Source organism: Macaca thibetana, chromosome 2 (genome assembly GCF_024542745.1).
Source record: "Macaca thibetana thibetana isolate TM-01 chromosome 2, ASM2454274v1, whole genome shotgun sequence".
NCBI lineage: Eukaryota > Metazoa > Chordata > Mammalia > Primates > Cercopithecidae > Macaca > Macaca thibetana.
This window is the reverse complement of record NC_065579.1, coordinates 44968312-44984774: the sequence shown is the minus strand read 5'-3', so window position 1 is coordinate 44984774 and position 16463 is coordinate 44968312. Positions and strand designations below refer to the sequence as shown.

Here is a 16463-nt window from a genome sequence, read left to right as displayed (position 1 = left end):
CTCAAGATCTCACTTAAGATTTCTGGTCTAAACTATGTTCTCAAACTTCTTTAGATGAAAAGTGGAGCTTCAATTTAAAAAAAAAAAAAAACTGTTAGTGATCCTGTGTATTTCCCATCACATTTAATGTCATATTAAAAATTAATAAACCACACAAATATTTAAGGCAGGAACAGCAAGAAGAAATGACAAAGGAGACTAAGTGAGAGTGACCAGAAAGAGAGGAGAAAACTTGGAAGATGGTGGCCTCACAGAAGTCAAGGGATGAAAGCATTTGAAATACGTGACTTGGACACCAGAAACATATTGAAGAGAGTTCAAATGAGATCAGAATTGTAAAATATCTCTTGGATTTGAGGAGCTCCTTAATGGAGTGAAGCTGAAAAGACATAGTTTTAGGAATCAATGTGAGGTGGAGAATTCTTTTTAGAAGCCTGCTTCTGAAGGCGTTGAGAGAAAGGGCAATAACTTGTGAGAGATCTTGGAGAAAAATAAGATATGTGATTTTAATTTTACCATAATTTTTATGCTTTTTAAAGTCCTACCCTCTTTAGAGACTTGATATTACTTCTGCTTTGAGGATTTTTAAAAATGCCTTTCATGATACATGTGTATATATACACACACACATATTTATATATAAAAAAACTTTAACCCATCCAGACACTACTTTTCTGTATCTTTTAAAGTGGTGACATAAATGGAGTTTTCTTCTCCTAAGTTGCGAATTTTTCCAACACTATTTCATGTTGGACAGTGGACAACCCATCAGAACCAATCAGCCCTCCTGAGGAAACCTTTATAAGAAGGTAGCTATTCCTTATCCACATCAAAGATTGAGTCTGCTTTTGACTTTGCTCCGCCTAGATAAAGGTCACATACTTTGATCCGTATTCATCTATTCATATTTTACTTCCCAGCATAGCATGGGATTTCCTTAGGTGAGTATCCTATGTTCTTTTTTACAGGATGTGACCGCGTGCCTGCCAGAATGGGAGGATGGGCATTTTTACCTTGCCAAGTACTATGACAAATTGATGCCCATGGTCACAGACAACAAAATGGAAAAGCAAGGTGATCTCATCCGGTATATAGTTCTTCATTTTGGCAGGTGAGTATGAGAACTGCATGTTTGCAGATTAAATATGAAAGGATGACTATTAATATTGAAACTATTATCACATGTCTTAGCATATTCTAGGTATTTTCTGGCTTATGACTGATTCAGTGTATCACCTTAGATAAGATGTAAATTTTTCCTTTATGCAAGTTTTTTCTTCGCTTTAAAAACTAACTTTTTAAATGAAAAAAGTGATATAGGCATGTGTTTTGGAAACTCTCTCTAACCATGTTATTCCTGTGCTCTCACACTGACACAGCAATCATCAACACAGTAGAAGACTTATGTGACCAGATATGTGGGGTTTTTTCCCCATACACCAAGCGGTGGACACCAGCTTGATGTCCTCCAATTCTGTGCTGACACTCTCTGTCTGGAGACAGTGTCATACCTCAAAGGTTGAGGGCTTGGTGACACAAGACCATCTCCTCCTTCCCCTAGTTGCAAGTCTGGGCCTCTGGAACTTCTGACCAACTGGCTTCAAGTTGGGGTTCTCACAACTTCCTCTTGGGTTCAATAAATTTGCTAGAGTGGCTCACAGAACTCAGGGAAACCTGTTTACTGGTTTATTAAGAAAGATATTTTAAGGATGCAAATAAACAGCCCGATGAAGAGATAGATAAGGTAACGTCTGGAGGGGTCCGGCACAGGAGCTTCTGTCTCCATGGAGATGGGGTGTGCCATCCTCCTGGCGCGTGGAAGAGGTCTTTGTCACCCTCCTGTTAGCCACCATGTGTTCAACTCTCTGGAAGCTCTCCAAACTCTGTCCTGTGGGGTTTTTAGTGGAGTCTTTATTACATGGGCATGATTGACAACCATGTAGAAATGTGAGTGGACAAACAGCTCATAATGTAAACCCAGCAAGGTCTGTCTGTTCAGACTTTTCTTGGCCTTTTCTATGTAGCATTCCTTCCTCTAGGGTGTGGGGCAGGATCCTCTCTGGGATGAGAATCTTTTGACCCACAGTCAGATTAGATTCCTGCCTTGGGCAGGTGAGTGAAGGACAGGAGAAGCTCATAGAGAGAGATTCTGTTTCCTGAGGTCTAAAGTGCCCTGACATAACAAGGAATTAGGAGCCAGTAACTGAACTAAAACCAATATACATATTATAATACTACAGCATGGATTTTTAAAAAATTCAACAGCACCAAATTAAGTATCCTTCCCATTCCAGACCCTCATTCCCTGAGTCCCCAGTCATAGAATTCCAGAAGACCCTAAATGTCACATTTTGTGGTTATATATATTATTAGTAGTAGTATTAGTATTTTATTTTATTTTATTCTATTTTATTTTATTTTTATTATTTTATGACAGAGTCTTGCTCTGTCACCAAGGCTGGAGTGCAGTGGCACGATCTCAGCTCACTGCAACCTCTGCTTCCCAGGTTCAAGCGATTCTGGCTCACCCTCCTGAGTAGCTGGGATTACAGGCGCGTGCTACCACACCCGGTTAATTTTTGTATTTTTAGTAGAGACAGAGTTTCACACATTGGTCAGGCTGATCTCGAACTCCTGACCTCATGATCTGCCCGCCACAGCCTCCCAAAGTGCTGGGATTATGGGTGTGAGCCACCCCACTCAGCCTTCTTGGTTATTTTTAATTGCAGTGGAATACTTCCTTCTAGCCCATTCCAATAAGAAGTAGTATAATATATATATATGAAAATGACTTTGACATTAGACTTGTAGAAAGTACTTATTCTTAAACTAGTTAATAGGTGAAATATAACTTTTAATTTCATATATCAGTGTATTATAGTCAAGTAGTATAATCTCAGGCCTACTGTTTATATTTTTATAAATTATTAATTACTAAGAAATAATATCATTCCATACATTCTCCTTATCATACTCATATACTATTGCTTTACATGGAAGGATATCTTCAGATCAATAAATCTGTTAAAATTGCCTATTATGAGGTACTATGACTTCTCAGTTAAATATTTTCAGGAATTAAAGCAATATCTGTAGCCAGGGGTGGTGGTGTGTGCCTGTAGTCCTAGCTACTTTGGAGGTTGAGGTGGGAGGATTACCTGAACCTGGGAGGTCAAGGCTATAGTGAGCTGTGACTGCACCACTGCACAGCAGCCTGGATAACACAGCAAGACCCTATCTCAAAAAAAAGAAAAAAGAAAAAAAAGAAGAAAGAAAAGGGCATATGTTCTCGGGATCTCCTGAGGGCTATGTCACAGGGAAAAAAAATGGAAAAAACAAAAGCAATATTAGTTCATCATTGATGGTATTAGGGTAGCAAAATGACTAAAGGTACCCTGTCATTTTTTTAATTGACAGAGTATCACTCTGTCACTGAGGCAGGAGTGCAGTCACACAAAGGTAACTATGACCTTGAACTCTGGGCTCAAGTGATCCTCCTACCTCAGTCTCCTGAGTTGTTAGGACGATAGGCACATGCCACCATGCCCAACTATGTTTTTAAATAATTTTTTGTAGAGACAGGGTCTCACTGTGTTGCCCAGGCTGATCTTGAGCTCCTGGCCTCAAGCAATCTTCCCCACCTCAGCCTCCCAAAGCACTGAGATTACAGATGTGAGCCATCACTCTTGGCCCAGTTCTTTTGAACAATGAGTGATAGCTTCTTTTGTTTGCTGTTAGTCTTAGTATATATCATGTGCCTTGGGATATAGAATTTACTTAACACATTTCTTTTAAAACAAGTAGTTATATAAAGTCCTCTATATGCATAAAACTGTTATGTATAATGAGTATTTTTAAAGTACCCTTCAGGAATGTAAGTACATTTCAAAACCTGTTTCTATCCATAGTAGTTAAAATAAAATATTTGTATGCTTAAGGGAGTAAACTTAGCTATTGAGACATATTTATCCCCTGACTGAATAATTGTGTTATTACTGATTAAAATATTAATGTTTGCCCTTAAGAATCTACAATCCAATTAGGGATAGAAACCTTAAGTACATAAAACATTTAAATAATGGTACATAATAGAATGTGAGATTAGATCTCAAAATAGGCTGGGCTCAATGGCTCATGTCTGTAATCTCAGAAATTTGGGAGGCTGAGGCAGGCAGATTGCTTGAGCGCAGGAGTTCAAAACCAGCCAGAGCAACATGGTAAGACCCCATCTTTACCAAAAAAATACAAAAATTAGCCAGGCAAGGTGGTGCACGCCTGTGGTCCCAGCTACAAGGGAAGCTGAGCCAAGGGGGTTGCTTGAGCCCAGGAGGTAGAGATTGCAGTGAGCTATGATCATGCTGCTGCAGTCCAGCCTGGGTGACAGAGAAAGACTCTGTCTCAAAAAAAAAAAAAAAAAAATCAAAATAAATGTAGTAAATATCAGATATGGCTGGGCACGTTGATTAATGCCTGTAATCCCAGAATTTTGGGATTCTTCTGAAATGGAAGGATTGCTTGAGCCCAGGAGTTCAAGAAAAGCCTGGAGAACATGGCAAGACCTCATCTCTACAAAAAATAAATAAATTAGCCAGGCATAGGCTAATTTATTATGTGAAATAAATTGGTCTCAGCTATGTGAATGGCTATGTTAGCCAGATACCAAAAGTGAACCAAAGAAGTCCAGAAGTCATGGAGGTCAAAAGTCAAGCCACAAGCCACTGGCTTTATGATTTCAAAAGTGTATTTCTTTGCATTGAATTGCTGCAAAAGTCTGGTAGGCCTCATGAAGAAGGTATACTAGTAATCCAAATTCAACAGCACATTAAAAGGATCATTCACCATGATCAAGTGGAATTTATTCCAGGATGCAAGGATGGTTCAACCTATCCAAATATATATATTTGATATACAACGTTAATAGAATGAAGGGCAAAAACCATATGATCATGTCATCTCAATAGATGCAGAGAAAGCACTTGACAAAATTCAACATGCTTTTATGACTAAAAAATTTCAAAAAATTATGTATAGGAGGAATGTACCTCAACACAGTAAAGACCATGTATGGTAACCCCAAAGATAACATCATACTCAGTGGTGAAAAGTTCAAAGCTTTTCCTCTAAGGTTAAGACAAAGATGCCCACCCTTGCCACTTATATTCAGTGTAGTACCAGGAATCCTAGCCATAGCAATTAGACAAGAGAGAGAAATAAAAGGCATCCAAATTGGAAAAGAAGTCATCAACTTTTTTCTGTTTGCAGACAACATGACCTTATATACTGAAACCCTAAGACTCCAATAAAAAACTATTAGAATAAGTGAATTCAGTAAAGTTGCAGGATATAAAGACAACATACAAAAGTAAGTAGCATTTCTATACACTGACAACAGACCACTTGCAGATAAATTAAGAAGACAATCTCATTTACAGTAACTACAAAAAATAAAATACTTAGGAATAAATATAAGGAGGCAAAAGACCTCTACAAAGAAAACTATAAAACACTGATGAAAAGAAATTGAAGAAGACATAAACAAATGGAAAGATATCCTGGGTTTATGGATTGGAAGAATGAATATTAAAATGTTCATACTGCCCAAAGTGATCTACAGATTCAATGTAGTTTCTATCAAAATTCCAATAGCTTTTTCTTTCTTTCCTTTTTTTTTTTTTTGTTTAAAAATTCTGGCTGGGCACTGTGGCTTGCACCCTAATCCCAGCACTTTGGGAAGCTGAAGCAGGTGGATCACTTGAGGTCAGGAGTTTGAGACCAGCCTGGCCAACATGGTGAAACCTGGTCTCTACTAAAAATACAAAAATTAGCCAGATATGGTGGTGTGCATCTGTAATCCCAGCTACTAGGGAGGCTGAGGCAGTAGAATTGCTTGAACCCAGGAGGCGGAGGTCACAGTGAACCAAGATCATGCCTCTGCACTCCAGCCTGGGAGTCTCAAAAAAAAAAAAAAAAAAATCCAATAACTTTTTTCACAGAAGTAGAAAAAAAATCCTAAAATTTGTATGGACCTAGAAAAGACCTCAGATAACCAAAGAAATCTTCAGCAAAAAGAACAAAGCTGGCCGAGCGTGGTGGCTCACACCTGTAATCATAGCACTTTGGGAGGCTGAGGTGGGTGGATTGCCTGAGCTCAGGAGTTCAAGACCAGCCTGGGCAACACGGTGAAACCCAGTCTCTAGTAAAATACAGAAAATTAGCTGAGCATGGTGACGTGCACCTGTAATCCTAGCTACTCAGGAGGCTGAGGCAGAAGAATTTCTTTAGAACCCGGGAGGCGGAGGTTACAGTGAGCTGAGATTGTGCCATTGCACTCCAGCCTGGGGGACAGAGTGAGACTACATCTCTAAAAAAAAAAAAAAAAAAAAAAAAGAACAAAGCTGCAAAGCTGAAGGCATTACACTACCTGACTTCAAAATATACCACAAAGCTGTAATAATCAAAACAGTATAATATTAGTATTAAAATGTCTACATAGACCAATGGAACAGAATAGAGAGCCCAGAAATGAATCCATGCATTTACAGTCAATTGATCTTTAACAAAGGAGCCAAGAACCCACAATGGGGAAAGGATAGTCTCTTCAATAAATGGTGTTGGGACAACTGGATGTCCACATGCAACAGAATGGAATTACACTCTTACCTTACACCATATACAAAAATCAACTCAAAATGGCTTAAAAACTTAAATGTAAGACCTGAAGCTGTAAAACTACTAGAAGAAAACATAGAGGAAAAGGTTCATGGCATTGGTTTGGGCAATAATTTTTTTGGGTATGAGCCAAAAAGCACAGCCAACAAAGCAAATATAGACAAATGGTATTATACAAACCAAAAGACTTCTGCATAGCCAAGGAAACAATCAACAGAGTGAAAAGACAACTATAGAATGGCAGAATGTATTTGCAAACCACACATCTGATAGGGGGTTAATAGCCAAAATAGGTAAGGAACTCAAACAACTTAATAGTAAGAAAACAAATCACCTGGCCAGACACGGTGGCTCATGCATGTAATCCCGGCACTTTTGGAGGCCGAGGCAGATGGATCACTTGAGCCCAGGAGTTCAAGACCAGCCTGGGCAACATGGTGAAACCCCCATCTCTACAAAAGAATACAAAAATTATTCGGGTGTGGTGGCATGCACCTGCAGTCCCAGCTGCTCAGAAGGCTGAAACGGGGATCGCTTGCGCCTAGGAGGTGGAGGTTGCAGTGAGCCAGGATCATACCACTGCACTCCAGCCCAGGCAACAGAGCCAGATCCTGTCTCAAAAAATAAAAATAAAAATAGAAGAAAGAAAACAAATTACCCGATTAAAAAAATGGGCAAAGAGTCTGAGCAGACATTGTTTAAAAGAAGACATAAAAGTGACCAACAGAGGTATATAAAAAAAGTTCAGCATCATTAATCGTCAGATAAATTCAAATTAAAACCACAATGAGATATTACCTCACACTTGTTTGAATGGCTATCATATAAAAAACAAAAGATAACAAGCATTGGAGAGGATATGGGGAAAGGGAACCCTTATACACCATTGGTGGGAAGGTAAATTAGTAGACCCATTATGGAAAACAATATGGATATTCCTTAAAAATTAAAAATAGAAATATCATATGCTCTAGCAATCCCACTATGGGGTGTATATCTAAAGGAAGTTAAATCTATATGTTGAAGAGATATCTGCACTCCCATGTTCATTGCAGCATCTTCACAACAGCCAAGCTGTGGAATCAAACTAAGTGTCCATCAACATGGGAATGAATAAAGAAAATGTGGCATATATATGTATACTTACACACACACACACACACACACACACACACAATGGAATACTATTCAGCCTTAAAAAAGGAAGGAATCCTGTTATTTGTGAGAACATGGATGAACCTGGAGATTATTCTAAGTGAAATAAGCCCAGCACAGAAAGATTAATACTGAATTATCTTACTTATATGGAGAATCTAAAAATGTTGAACTCATAGAACTAGAGAGTAGAATGGTGATTACCAGGGGTTGGGGTAGTGAGGAGTTGGGGAGATGTTGGTCAAAGGACGTAAAACTTCAGTTAAATAGAAGGAATAAGTTAAAGAGATCTGCTCTACAACATGGTCACTATAGTTAACAAATGTTTTATTTGAAAATTGCTGAGAGAATAGATTTTATTCCACAAGAAAATAAGTATGTGAAATAATTAGCATGTGTGAATTAGCTTGGTTTAGCTCTTCCACAATGTATACTTCAAAACATGTGCACAATAAATATACACAATTTTTGTCAATTTAAATAAATAAATAAGTGTTTAAAACCAAAAACATCATGTTGTGCACCTTTAAAAAAAACCTGCGGCCGGGCGCGGTGGTGGCTCACGCCTGTAATCCCAGCACTTTGGGAGGCCGAGGCAGGCGGATCACAAGATCAGGAGTTCAAGACCAGCCTGGCCAATATGGTGAAACCCCATCTCTACTAAAAATACAAAAATTAGCCGGGCGTGGTGGCGGGTGCTTGTAGTCCCAGCTACTTGGGAGGCTGAGGCAGGAGAATGGCCTGAACCCGGGAGGCAAAGGTTGTAATGAGCCAAGATCGTGCCTCTACACTCCAGTCTGGGCAACAGAGCGAGACTGTCTCTCGAAAAAAAAAAAAAAAAAAAAAAAAAAAACCAACCTGCTAGCTCTCCTAATTTCTGATTAAATTAATCTTGACAAAATAAGAAGAGGAAAAGAAAGTCCCCACTTCTTCTATAGTTGTAGAATGGCAAATGCAATTCTGTATCATTAAACTGTCTCTACGTGTCTCAAAAAGATATCTGTACATTCATCTTCATAGCAACATTATTCACAATAGCTAAAACATGAAAGCAGTGCAAGAATTCATTGGGAGATTAATTGATCAAAATGTGGTGTAGACACAATGGAATATTATTCTGCTTTAAAAAGGAAAGAAATTCTGACATATGCTACAACATGGATGAACATTGAGGACGTTATGCTAAGTGAAATAAGCCAGTCACAAAAAGGACAAATACTGTATGTTTCCACTGATATGAGGTACATCAAATAGTCAAATTCATGAAGACAGAAAGCACAATGGTGGTTGCCAGAGACTGGGTAGGGAAGGAGATGGGAAGTTACTGTTTAATTATGGGGTTCCAATTTGGGAAGATGAAAAAAGTTCTGGAGGGGGAATGGTGGTGATGATTGCACAACAATGTGAATGTACAACCATATTAATATACCACTGAACTGTACACTTAAAAATGGTTATGATGGTAAATTTTATGTTATGTATATTTAACCACAATAAAATTTATTTTGAAAATAAACTGATATCCAGGCCTCCAAATAATTCAAGAAGGAGAGAACTTTAACTTTTCACAAATTTCACGAGAACCAGGGTTGAGTGGTTGGTTTGTAGGATGGTGCGGAAACCAGACTTGATGGAAGATGCATACTGGTGAGTGGCAAGATGCTAAGATTGGAAAATTATGGAGATAAAAGATTCTGAGTATTTGAATCCCAGGCAGAATCATTTATATAGTTTTAATATGTAGGTATTGATTCCTGTTTTTGAGTAAGGGGAGAGCATGATAAAACCAGAATTTCAGGAATGTTAGTCTGGAATTTATTGAAGGGCAGAAATACGTATTTAGTTAGGGAGGCCAAATTATTATAACTTCCCAGAAATGGAGTGATTGGACCTGACCTAGGCTTATGGCCAAAGAATGCAAATGAAGACACAGAGATCCTAAGGAAAAATTGAAAGAAGTATTGATAGACTTTGATTAGAGTAGAATTTGTATAATGTACAAATTCTGTATAAGTGGAAACATACAGTATGTACATGTTTTTGGTACAGGCAATATAGAGCTAAGTGAGCCAGAGACAGAGGAGTCAAAAATAACTTCTAGGAAGAAATATTGATACTATAATTTTTGTGAAAAGGGTATGTGGTAGTTTAAATCTTTAAATTTTAATTAATATAAAAAAGACAGCTATGCTAATAGTGTTTCTTGTCTATATAATTGCAGATCTCTACAATATGGAAATCAGTTCATATATCAGTCAATGCCACGAATGTTAACTCTATGGCTTGATTATGGTACAAAGGCATATGAATGGGAAAAAGGTATAACTCTTCACGTAAAAATTTTAAAAGACTAGGAATTATAACTTTGGTATACAGTCAGATTTGGCTGGGCAGTCTAATTTCCTAAAAGCTTGGAATGACTTTGATAATTAAGATGTTATGTAAGTGTGAGTAAGATACTAAATGTTAAAAAGGAAAGACAAATCATAGACATTTAAAGTAGTTTTAATTCAGGGCCACAAATAAAAATCTGATTATTTCTTGATGAACCTAACACATATTAAAATGTGTTAGTTTTAGCCAAATAATTTACCCTACAAATTAAAATGGATAGTGAAAATTAATGTCCCTTGGGTTTTTGAATGGGTCTAAATATTTTTTTCTAGTTGGACAGAGACAACTGTCTCTTCACAGATTGGCAAGTGATGTAGCCTTGGGCATGGGAATAACATACTTTAAAGCTATTTTTAAAACAAAATTTTTGTTCTGTGAAATGAACTGATACACTGATTTTTCTCTTTCCTTTACTGTTTTTTAAACTTATTTTTTCCCCCAGCTGGCCGTTCCGATCGTGTACAGATGAGGAATGATTTGGGTAAAATAAACAAGGTTATCACAGAGCATACAAACTATTTAGCTCCATATCAATTTTTGACTGCTTTTTCACAATTGATCTCTCGAATTTGTCATTCTCATGATGAAGTTTTTGTTGTCTTGATGGAAATAATAGCCAAAGTATTTCTAGCCTATCCTCAACAAGCAATGTGGATGATGACAGCTGTGTCAAAGGTAAAAGGGTCTTTTACCTTTTTATATGAAAAGGGTCTTTTACCATTTTATTTGAAATTGATTATGTGATACTAATATGTATATACAAGTTCCAGGGCTTCTCTCCTATATTAGATTAGTAATTTTAAATTGTTTTAAAGAGAGAAATTATAGCATTATATCTTAATATTTGGATATATTTACTATAATGAAGTAACTAGCATGTTTAAGATCAAATAATTCAGCATGTGTTTTCTTTATGAAGTCTAGTAAACGGTTAATGCTTGATGCAGAATGGTTACCTATGTTTTCACAAATATTTTAATCCAAAGTACATGAATTTTTATTTTTATTTTCCTTAAGAAACAGGATCTTTCTCTGTTGCCCAGGCTGGAGAGCAATGGTGGGATCACAGCTCAGTGCAGCCTCAAAGTCCTGGGTTCAAGTGACTCTCTTGCCTCAGCTTCCCAGTAGCTAGGACGATAGGGATGTGTCACCATGTACAGCTAATTTTTAAATTCTTTTTGTAGAGATGGGATCTTGCTTTGTTGCTCAGGCTGGGCTTGAACTCTTGGGCTCAAGTGATCCTTCTGCTTTGGCCTCCCAAAGTGCTGGAATTACAGGCATGAGCTATCGTGCCCCGCCAGCACCTGAATTTTTAATACTAAAAAACTGTTATTGCATCATTGAAGGGAATTCATATGTTGGTCAATATATGTAATAAGTAAATGTTTAGAGAATTTAGGCAATACAGAGACATAAAACAAAAATTAAAATTCATACCTTGGGCCATTCATTAATGTTTTGATGTAATTTTATTTGTATATTTTCTAGTATATTTTAACACTAAATTTAATTATGTTGCCATACAATTTCACATTTTTCACTTTATTGTTTCCATGTTATTAAATATAGTTTAAAGGTATAATTTTAATATATAAAATTCTAAAAAATAGCCTTCAATAACTTATTTAACTGCTTAGTTAATCATTAAGGTTATTTCTGTTTTTCTTGCTGTTGTAACACATCTAGCTATGTCTATGTTTATTCTCATTTCTAATTATTTCTTCAGGGCAGATCCTTATAACTTTGTAATTCACAAAGTTATAGGGTGGCAATATTTGTATGGCTCTTGATAGCATTAACAAATAAATTTTCAGGAAATTTGTATCATATAAACTCTCATCATGAATACTTTTTAAGTTTTTTGTCATTCAAAAAATTTATCTTTCAAGAATCTTATATAAAATAGTTTTTAACTCTTTTTTATGACAGTCTTCTTATCCCATGCGTGTGAACAGATGCAAGGAAATCCTAAATAAAGCCATTCATATGAAAAAATCCTTAGAGAAGTTTGTTGGAGATGCAACTCGCCTAACAGATAAGCTTCTAGAATTGTGCAATAAACCGGTACTATCATAATCTTAGTGCTTATAAACTGATGTTGGGTAATTATATATATATTTACATAATTTGAGCTGATTTTTTCATTTGATTAATTAAATTAAAATTCTAACATATAGGTGTACACATATATCAAAATGTATTATGTATTTTAATTATGTATGATTTATCTTAATAAAGCAGTTTTTAATATTTCTAATATATCTTACTTCAAAATACCTTCTAATATTTATAAAAGTTCTTCTTAATGTAAATTAAGAATTTTCTGAGGGTAGATATCCATGTTTCTCAGAAATTTTTAGTAGAGAATATGAAATAAGCCATAAAAATATAAGTATGTAAAATATTCAAAGTTACTTATAGTAGTCTCTATGATTATATATCTTTAAACTTTCAAAATTCATATGCATTATTAAACTACACTTATGATAGGGAAGACGGTTGGGGTTTTGCTTTTCATTCTTTTAGTATACATTTCAGTGCCTGTGAGGGGACAAGCACTATGCTAAGGGAAACAAGATGAATAAAATCTGTTCTCTGCCTGAGGTGCTTATAGTCTTATAGGGAACTAAGCAGATGGTTATCTAGAGTAATAAGTACTTTTTTCAGTAGATTTGTGACTAAAGTAGGAATATGGTTACAGGAGTAACCCCATAATTCTACCTAAAGTATTAGAGAAAAAACCCCCAAGGATGTATAGTAAAGATAAAAGTGGGAGGTGGGGGTGGTTATAAGGAGGGAGAGAGAAGCTCTTTAATAAGGTACATAGCTAGACTTCACCTGACAAATATTCAGAGTCCATCATTGTTTATAGATGAAAAGATAGACTATTTCTCACCTTTATCAATAAACATCTCAAAAGTGTAATCTGCATTTATTATCTCCGTTAATCCCATTTGACCTCTGATGCACTTGACATTATCAAAAACAGTGTTATGGTGGCCAACATTTATTAAAACACTAACACTGTTGTAAGTGCTTTACATGTACAGATTTCCAGTTCTTTATCTGAAACCTTTGTGGCAAGCTACACCTAGAAATTCAGGATTTTTAAGATTTTTAAGGTAATATAGTGCATATTTAATATTTGATATTTCCACTGAGGGTAACCTGTTGGAGTATCCCATAATCAAACACATAACTGTTTCTTCAGTGAGAGTTTGATTTACAGAGCTCTTTGGATTTTCTAATATCTGATAATAGATTTTAGGCCTCTACTGTCTCCTTTAATCATTAAACAATCCTATGATGTAGGTACTATTATTAATGAGGTAAATGGCAGAGGCTAAAATGGGTTGATTAGGAAACCACAGACTGCTGAGCCTTTGTAATTACAATATTGTAAAAGTGAAATTTTTGTTATAGTTGAATTTAAGGTAAACACAAATTAAAATGCACTATTTATTTTTTCAGGTTGATGGAAGTAGTTCCACATTAAGCATGAGGACTCATTTTAAAATGCTTAAAAAACTGGTAGAAGAAGCAACATTTAGTGAAATCCTCATTCCTCTGCAATCAGTCATGATACCTACACTTCCATCAATTCTGGGTACCCATGCTAACCATGCTAGCCATGAGCCATTTCCTGGACATTGGGCCTATATTGCAGGGTTTGATGATATGGTAAACTTCAGTTTTATATGACTATGATTTTAAAATTTAGTTGTTAACTTCAAATTAAGATAAAAAGTATGTTTCACAGAATCTACGTGAATCTTATTTGTGAAGAAAAAAAAAATTGGAAATACAGAAGAGTAAAACTAAACTCATTTGTACTGATGGCAAAAAAATTCAGTGATTAAAAAAAATTCTGATTCATGATTCACATTCACCCTAATGTTTTGATTTTTCAAATGCTCCTATTGTTTTAGTGTGACTATAATCTTTACTTTTTCACAGTTTGATTTTTCTTCTTCTTTTTTTTTTTTTTTTTTTTTTTTTTTTTAGAAACAGGGTCTCATTCTGTTGCCCAGGCTGGAGTACAGTGGTGCGATCTCAGCTCACTGCAACCTCTGCCTCTCAGGCTCAAGCAATTTGCTCACCTCAGCCTTTTGAGTAACTGGGACTACAGGTGCATGTCAACATGCCCAGCTAATTTTTAAAATTTTTTGAAGATACGGGGTTTCGTCATGTTGCCTAGGCTAGTCTTGAACTCCTAGGCTCAAGCCATCCTCCTGCTCAGCCTTCCATGTTCGTATAACAAACGTGAGCCACTGTACCCAGTCTATGCTTTGTTTTTAATTTAAGCAGTATTATTCACCTTATTTACTCACTTCATTAGGTACACTTAATTTTGGAGGAGTTTGTTTTTTCAGAAATCAAATTACTTTTAATTGATAAAGCATTGAAAAACAGAGTCTCAGTCTTTGCAGAAAGATCCTGAAAAGATGTTTCAAAAATCTTTTAAACATTTTGACTGCTTTGAAGGGGGCTGTCTAGATTTGAATATGTAAGTACTTGTATTGGCGATGAAGTAATCTTTTTATGTCATAGCTATTTTTAATGGGTGAAAATGTTTCTGTTCATAGACAGTCATTATTTTCATAGGTCATAGATAATTAAAATAAAAAAATTTTTAAATACAAATTCACTACATAATATAGCTTGTGATATTCTTTTTTTTTTTTTTTTTTTTTTTTTTTTACATAACTCAAGGTTTATAATATACAGACATTTACACAGAAATTTTTGGCCCTAATTCATATATAACTCATCATCTTTTAGGTGGAAATTCTTGCTTCTCTTCAGAAACCAAAGAAGATTTCTTTAAAAGGGTCAGATGGAAAGTTCTACATCATGATGTGTAAGCCAAAAGATGACCTGAGAAAGGATTGTAGACTAATGGAATTCAATTCCTTGATTAATAAGGTTTGGAAATAGTTTGCTTTTATTTTATTTATTTATTTTTTATTTTAAAAAAATTTGACAATTATAAAACCAGAATGCTTTTATTTCAGAGTTGCTATAATTACTATCAATCTGATATAGGCATTTTAGTATGCAAACGGATCGCTCTTAAAAAGCAGGAATGAAATATACTTTTTCATTTTCACTTAATTTTTTTTATTGAGATAAAATGTACATGCATAAAACTTAACATTTAACAGTTTTTGAAGTATATCATTCAGTGGCATTAAGTACATTCACATTGTTGTACAATCATCACCACCATCCCTCTCCAAAACTTTTTTCATCTTCCCAAATTGGAACTCTGTATCTATTAAACAATAACTTCTCATTTCCCTTCCCCTCAGCCTTCAGCAGCCACCATTTACTTTGTCTCCATGAACTTAACCATTTGAGGTACCTCATATAAGTGCAGTATTTCTCCTTTTATGACTGGCTTAAATCACTTGGCATTATTCAAAGTTCATTCATTTTATAGCAAGTGTCAGAATTTTCTCCCTCTAAAAGCCGAATAATAGTCTAATGTTTTCCATCCACATTTTATTTATCTATTTATCCAATGATGGACATTTAGATGCTTCTACCTTTTGCCTATTGTGTTAATATATTTATCAAAAGATAAATAGGCTGAGTGCAGTGGCTCAGACTTGTAATCCTAACACTTTCGGAGGCCCAGGAAAGAGGACCACTTGAGGCCAAGAGTTTGAGACCAGCCTGGCCTATATAGTGAAACCCTGTCTCTACAAAAAATAAAAAAAAATTAGCCAGGCATGTGCCTGTAGTCCCAGCTACTCAGGAGGCTGAAGCAGGAGTATTGTTTGAGCCCAGGAGTTGGAGGCTACAGTGAGCTATGATCATCCCACTGCACTGTAGCCCAGATGACAGAGCCAAGACCCTGACTCTTAAAAATAAATAAATAGATAAATGAAAGGTAATCATTAGCATTTTTTCAGTTCTATTGGCATTTGATTTCTATCTCAAAGATGATATGAGGAATCTTATTAAAGGGTTATTATAAATGTATGGTTTTATGTATTTTGAATTATTCTGTAACCAGGTATTTGCAAATGCATAGCATATGTTTTTTTCCATTGGTAAAAATTGATCCATACTGTGGAAAGATGAAACTTCATTATTTTTCTAAAAGCTTTTTCTCCTTTCTTCTCATTGCCTTCCCACATTTTAAAGTCATAGATCTTTAGCATAGAAAAGATGTAGCACTAGATGAGTTTTTAAAAAAAGAACAGTTATCGTCTGCTTGGTTTAACCAAAAGTAATTT

At 35.6% G+C, this 16463-nt stretch overlaps 1 protein-coding gene across 3 annotated transcripts in view; it reads left to right on the top strand.

Annotated features, from left to right (window-relative positions):
- Positions 1 to 16463, top strand: part of ATR (ATR serine/threonine kinase) — a 121206-nt gene that overhangs the window by 90452 nt on the left and 14291 nt on the right. For all 3 annotated transcript variants that reach the window (XM_050778103.1, XM_050778101.1, XM_050778104.1), the window contains 6 exons: positions 969 to 1111; positions 10046 to 10143; positions 10661 to 10893; positions 12148 to 12282; positions 13690 to 13899; positions 15001 to 15144. In XM_050778103.1, the coding sequence (XP_050634060.1) occupies positions 969 to 1111; positions 10046 to 10143; positions 10661 to 10893; positions 12148 to 12282; positions 13690 to 13899; positions 15001 to 15144 (963 nt within the window). The remainder of the gene's footprint in view (positions 1 to 968; positions 1112 to 10045; positions 10144 to 10660; positions 10894 to 12147; positions 12283 to 13689; positions 13900 to 15000; positions 15145 to 16463) is intronic.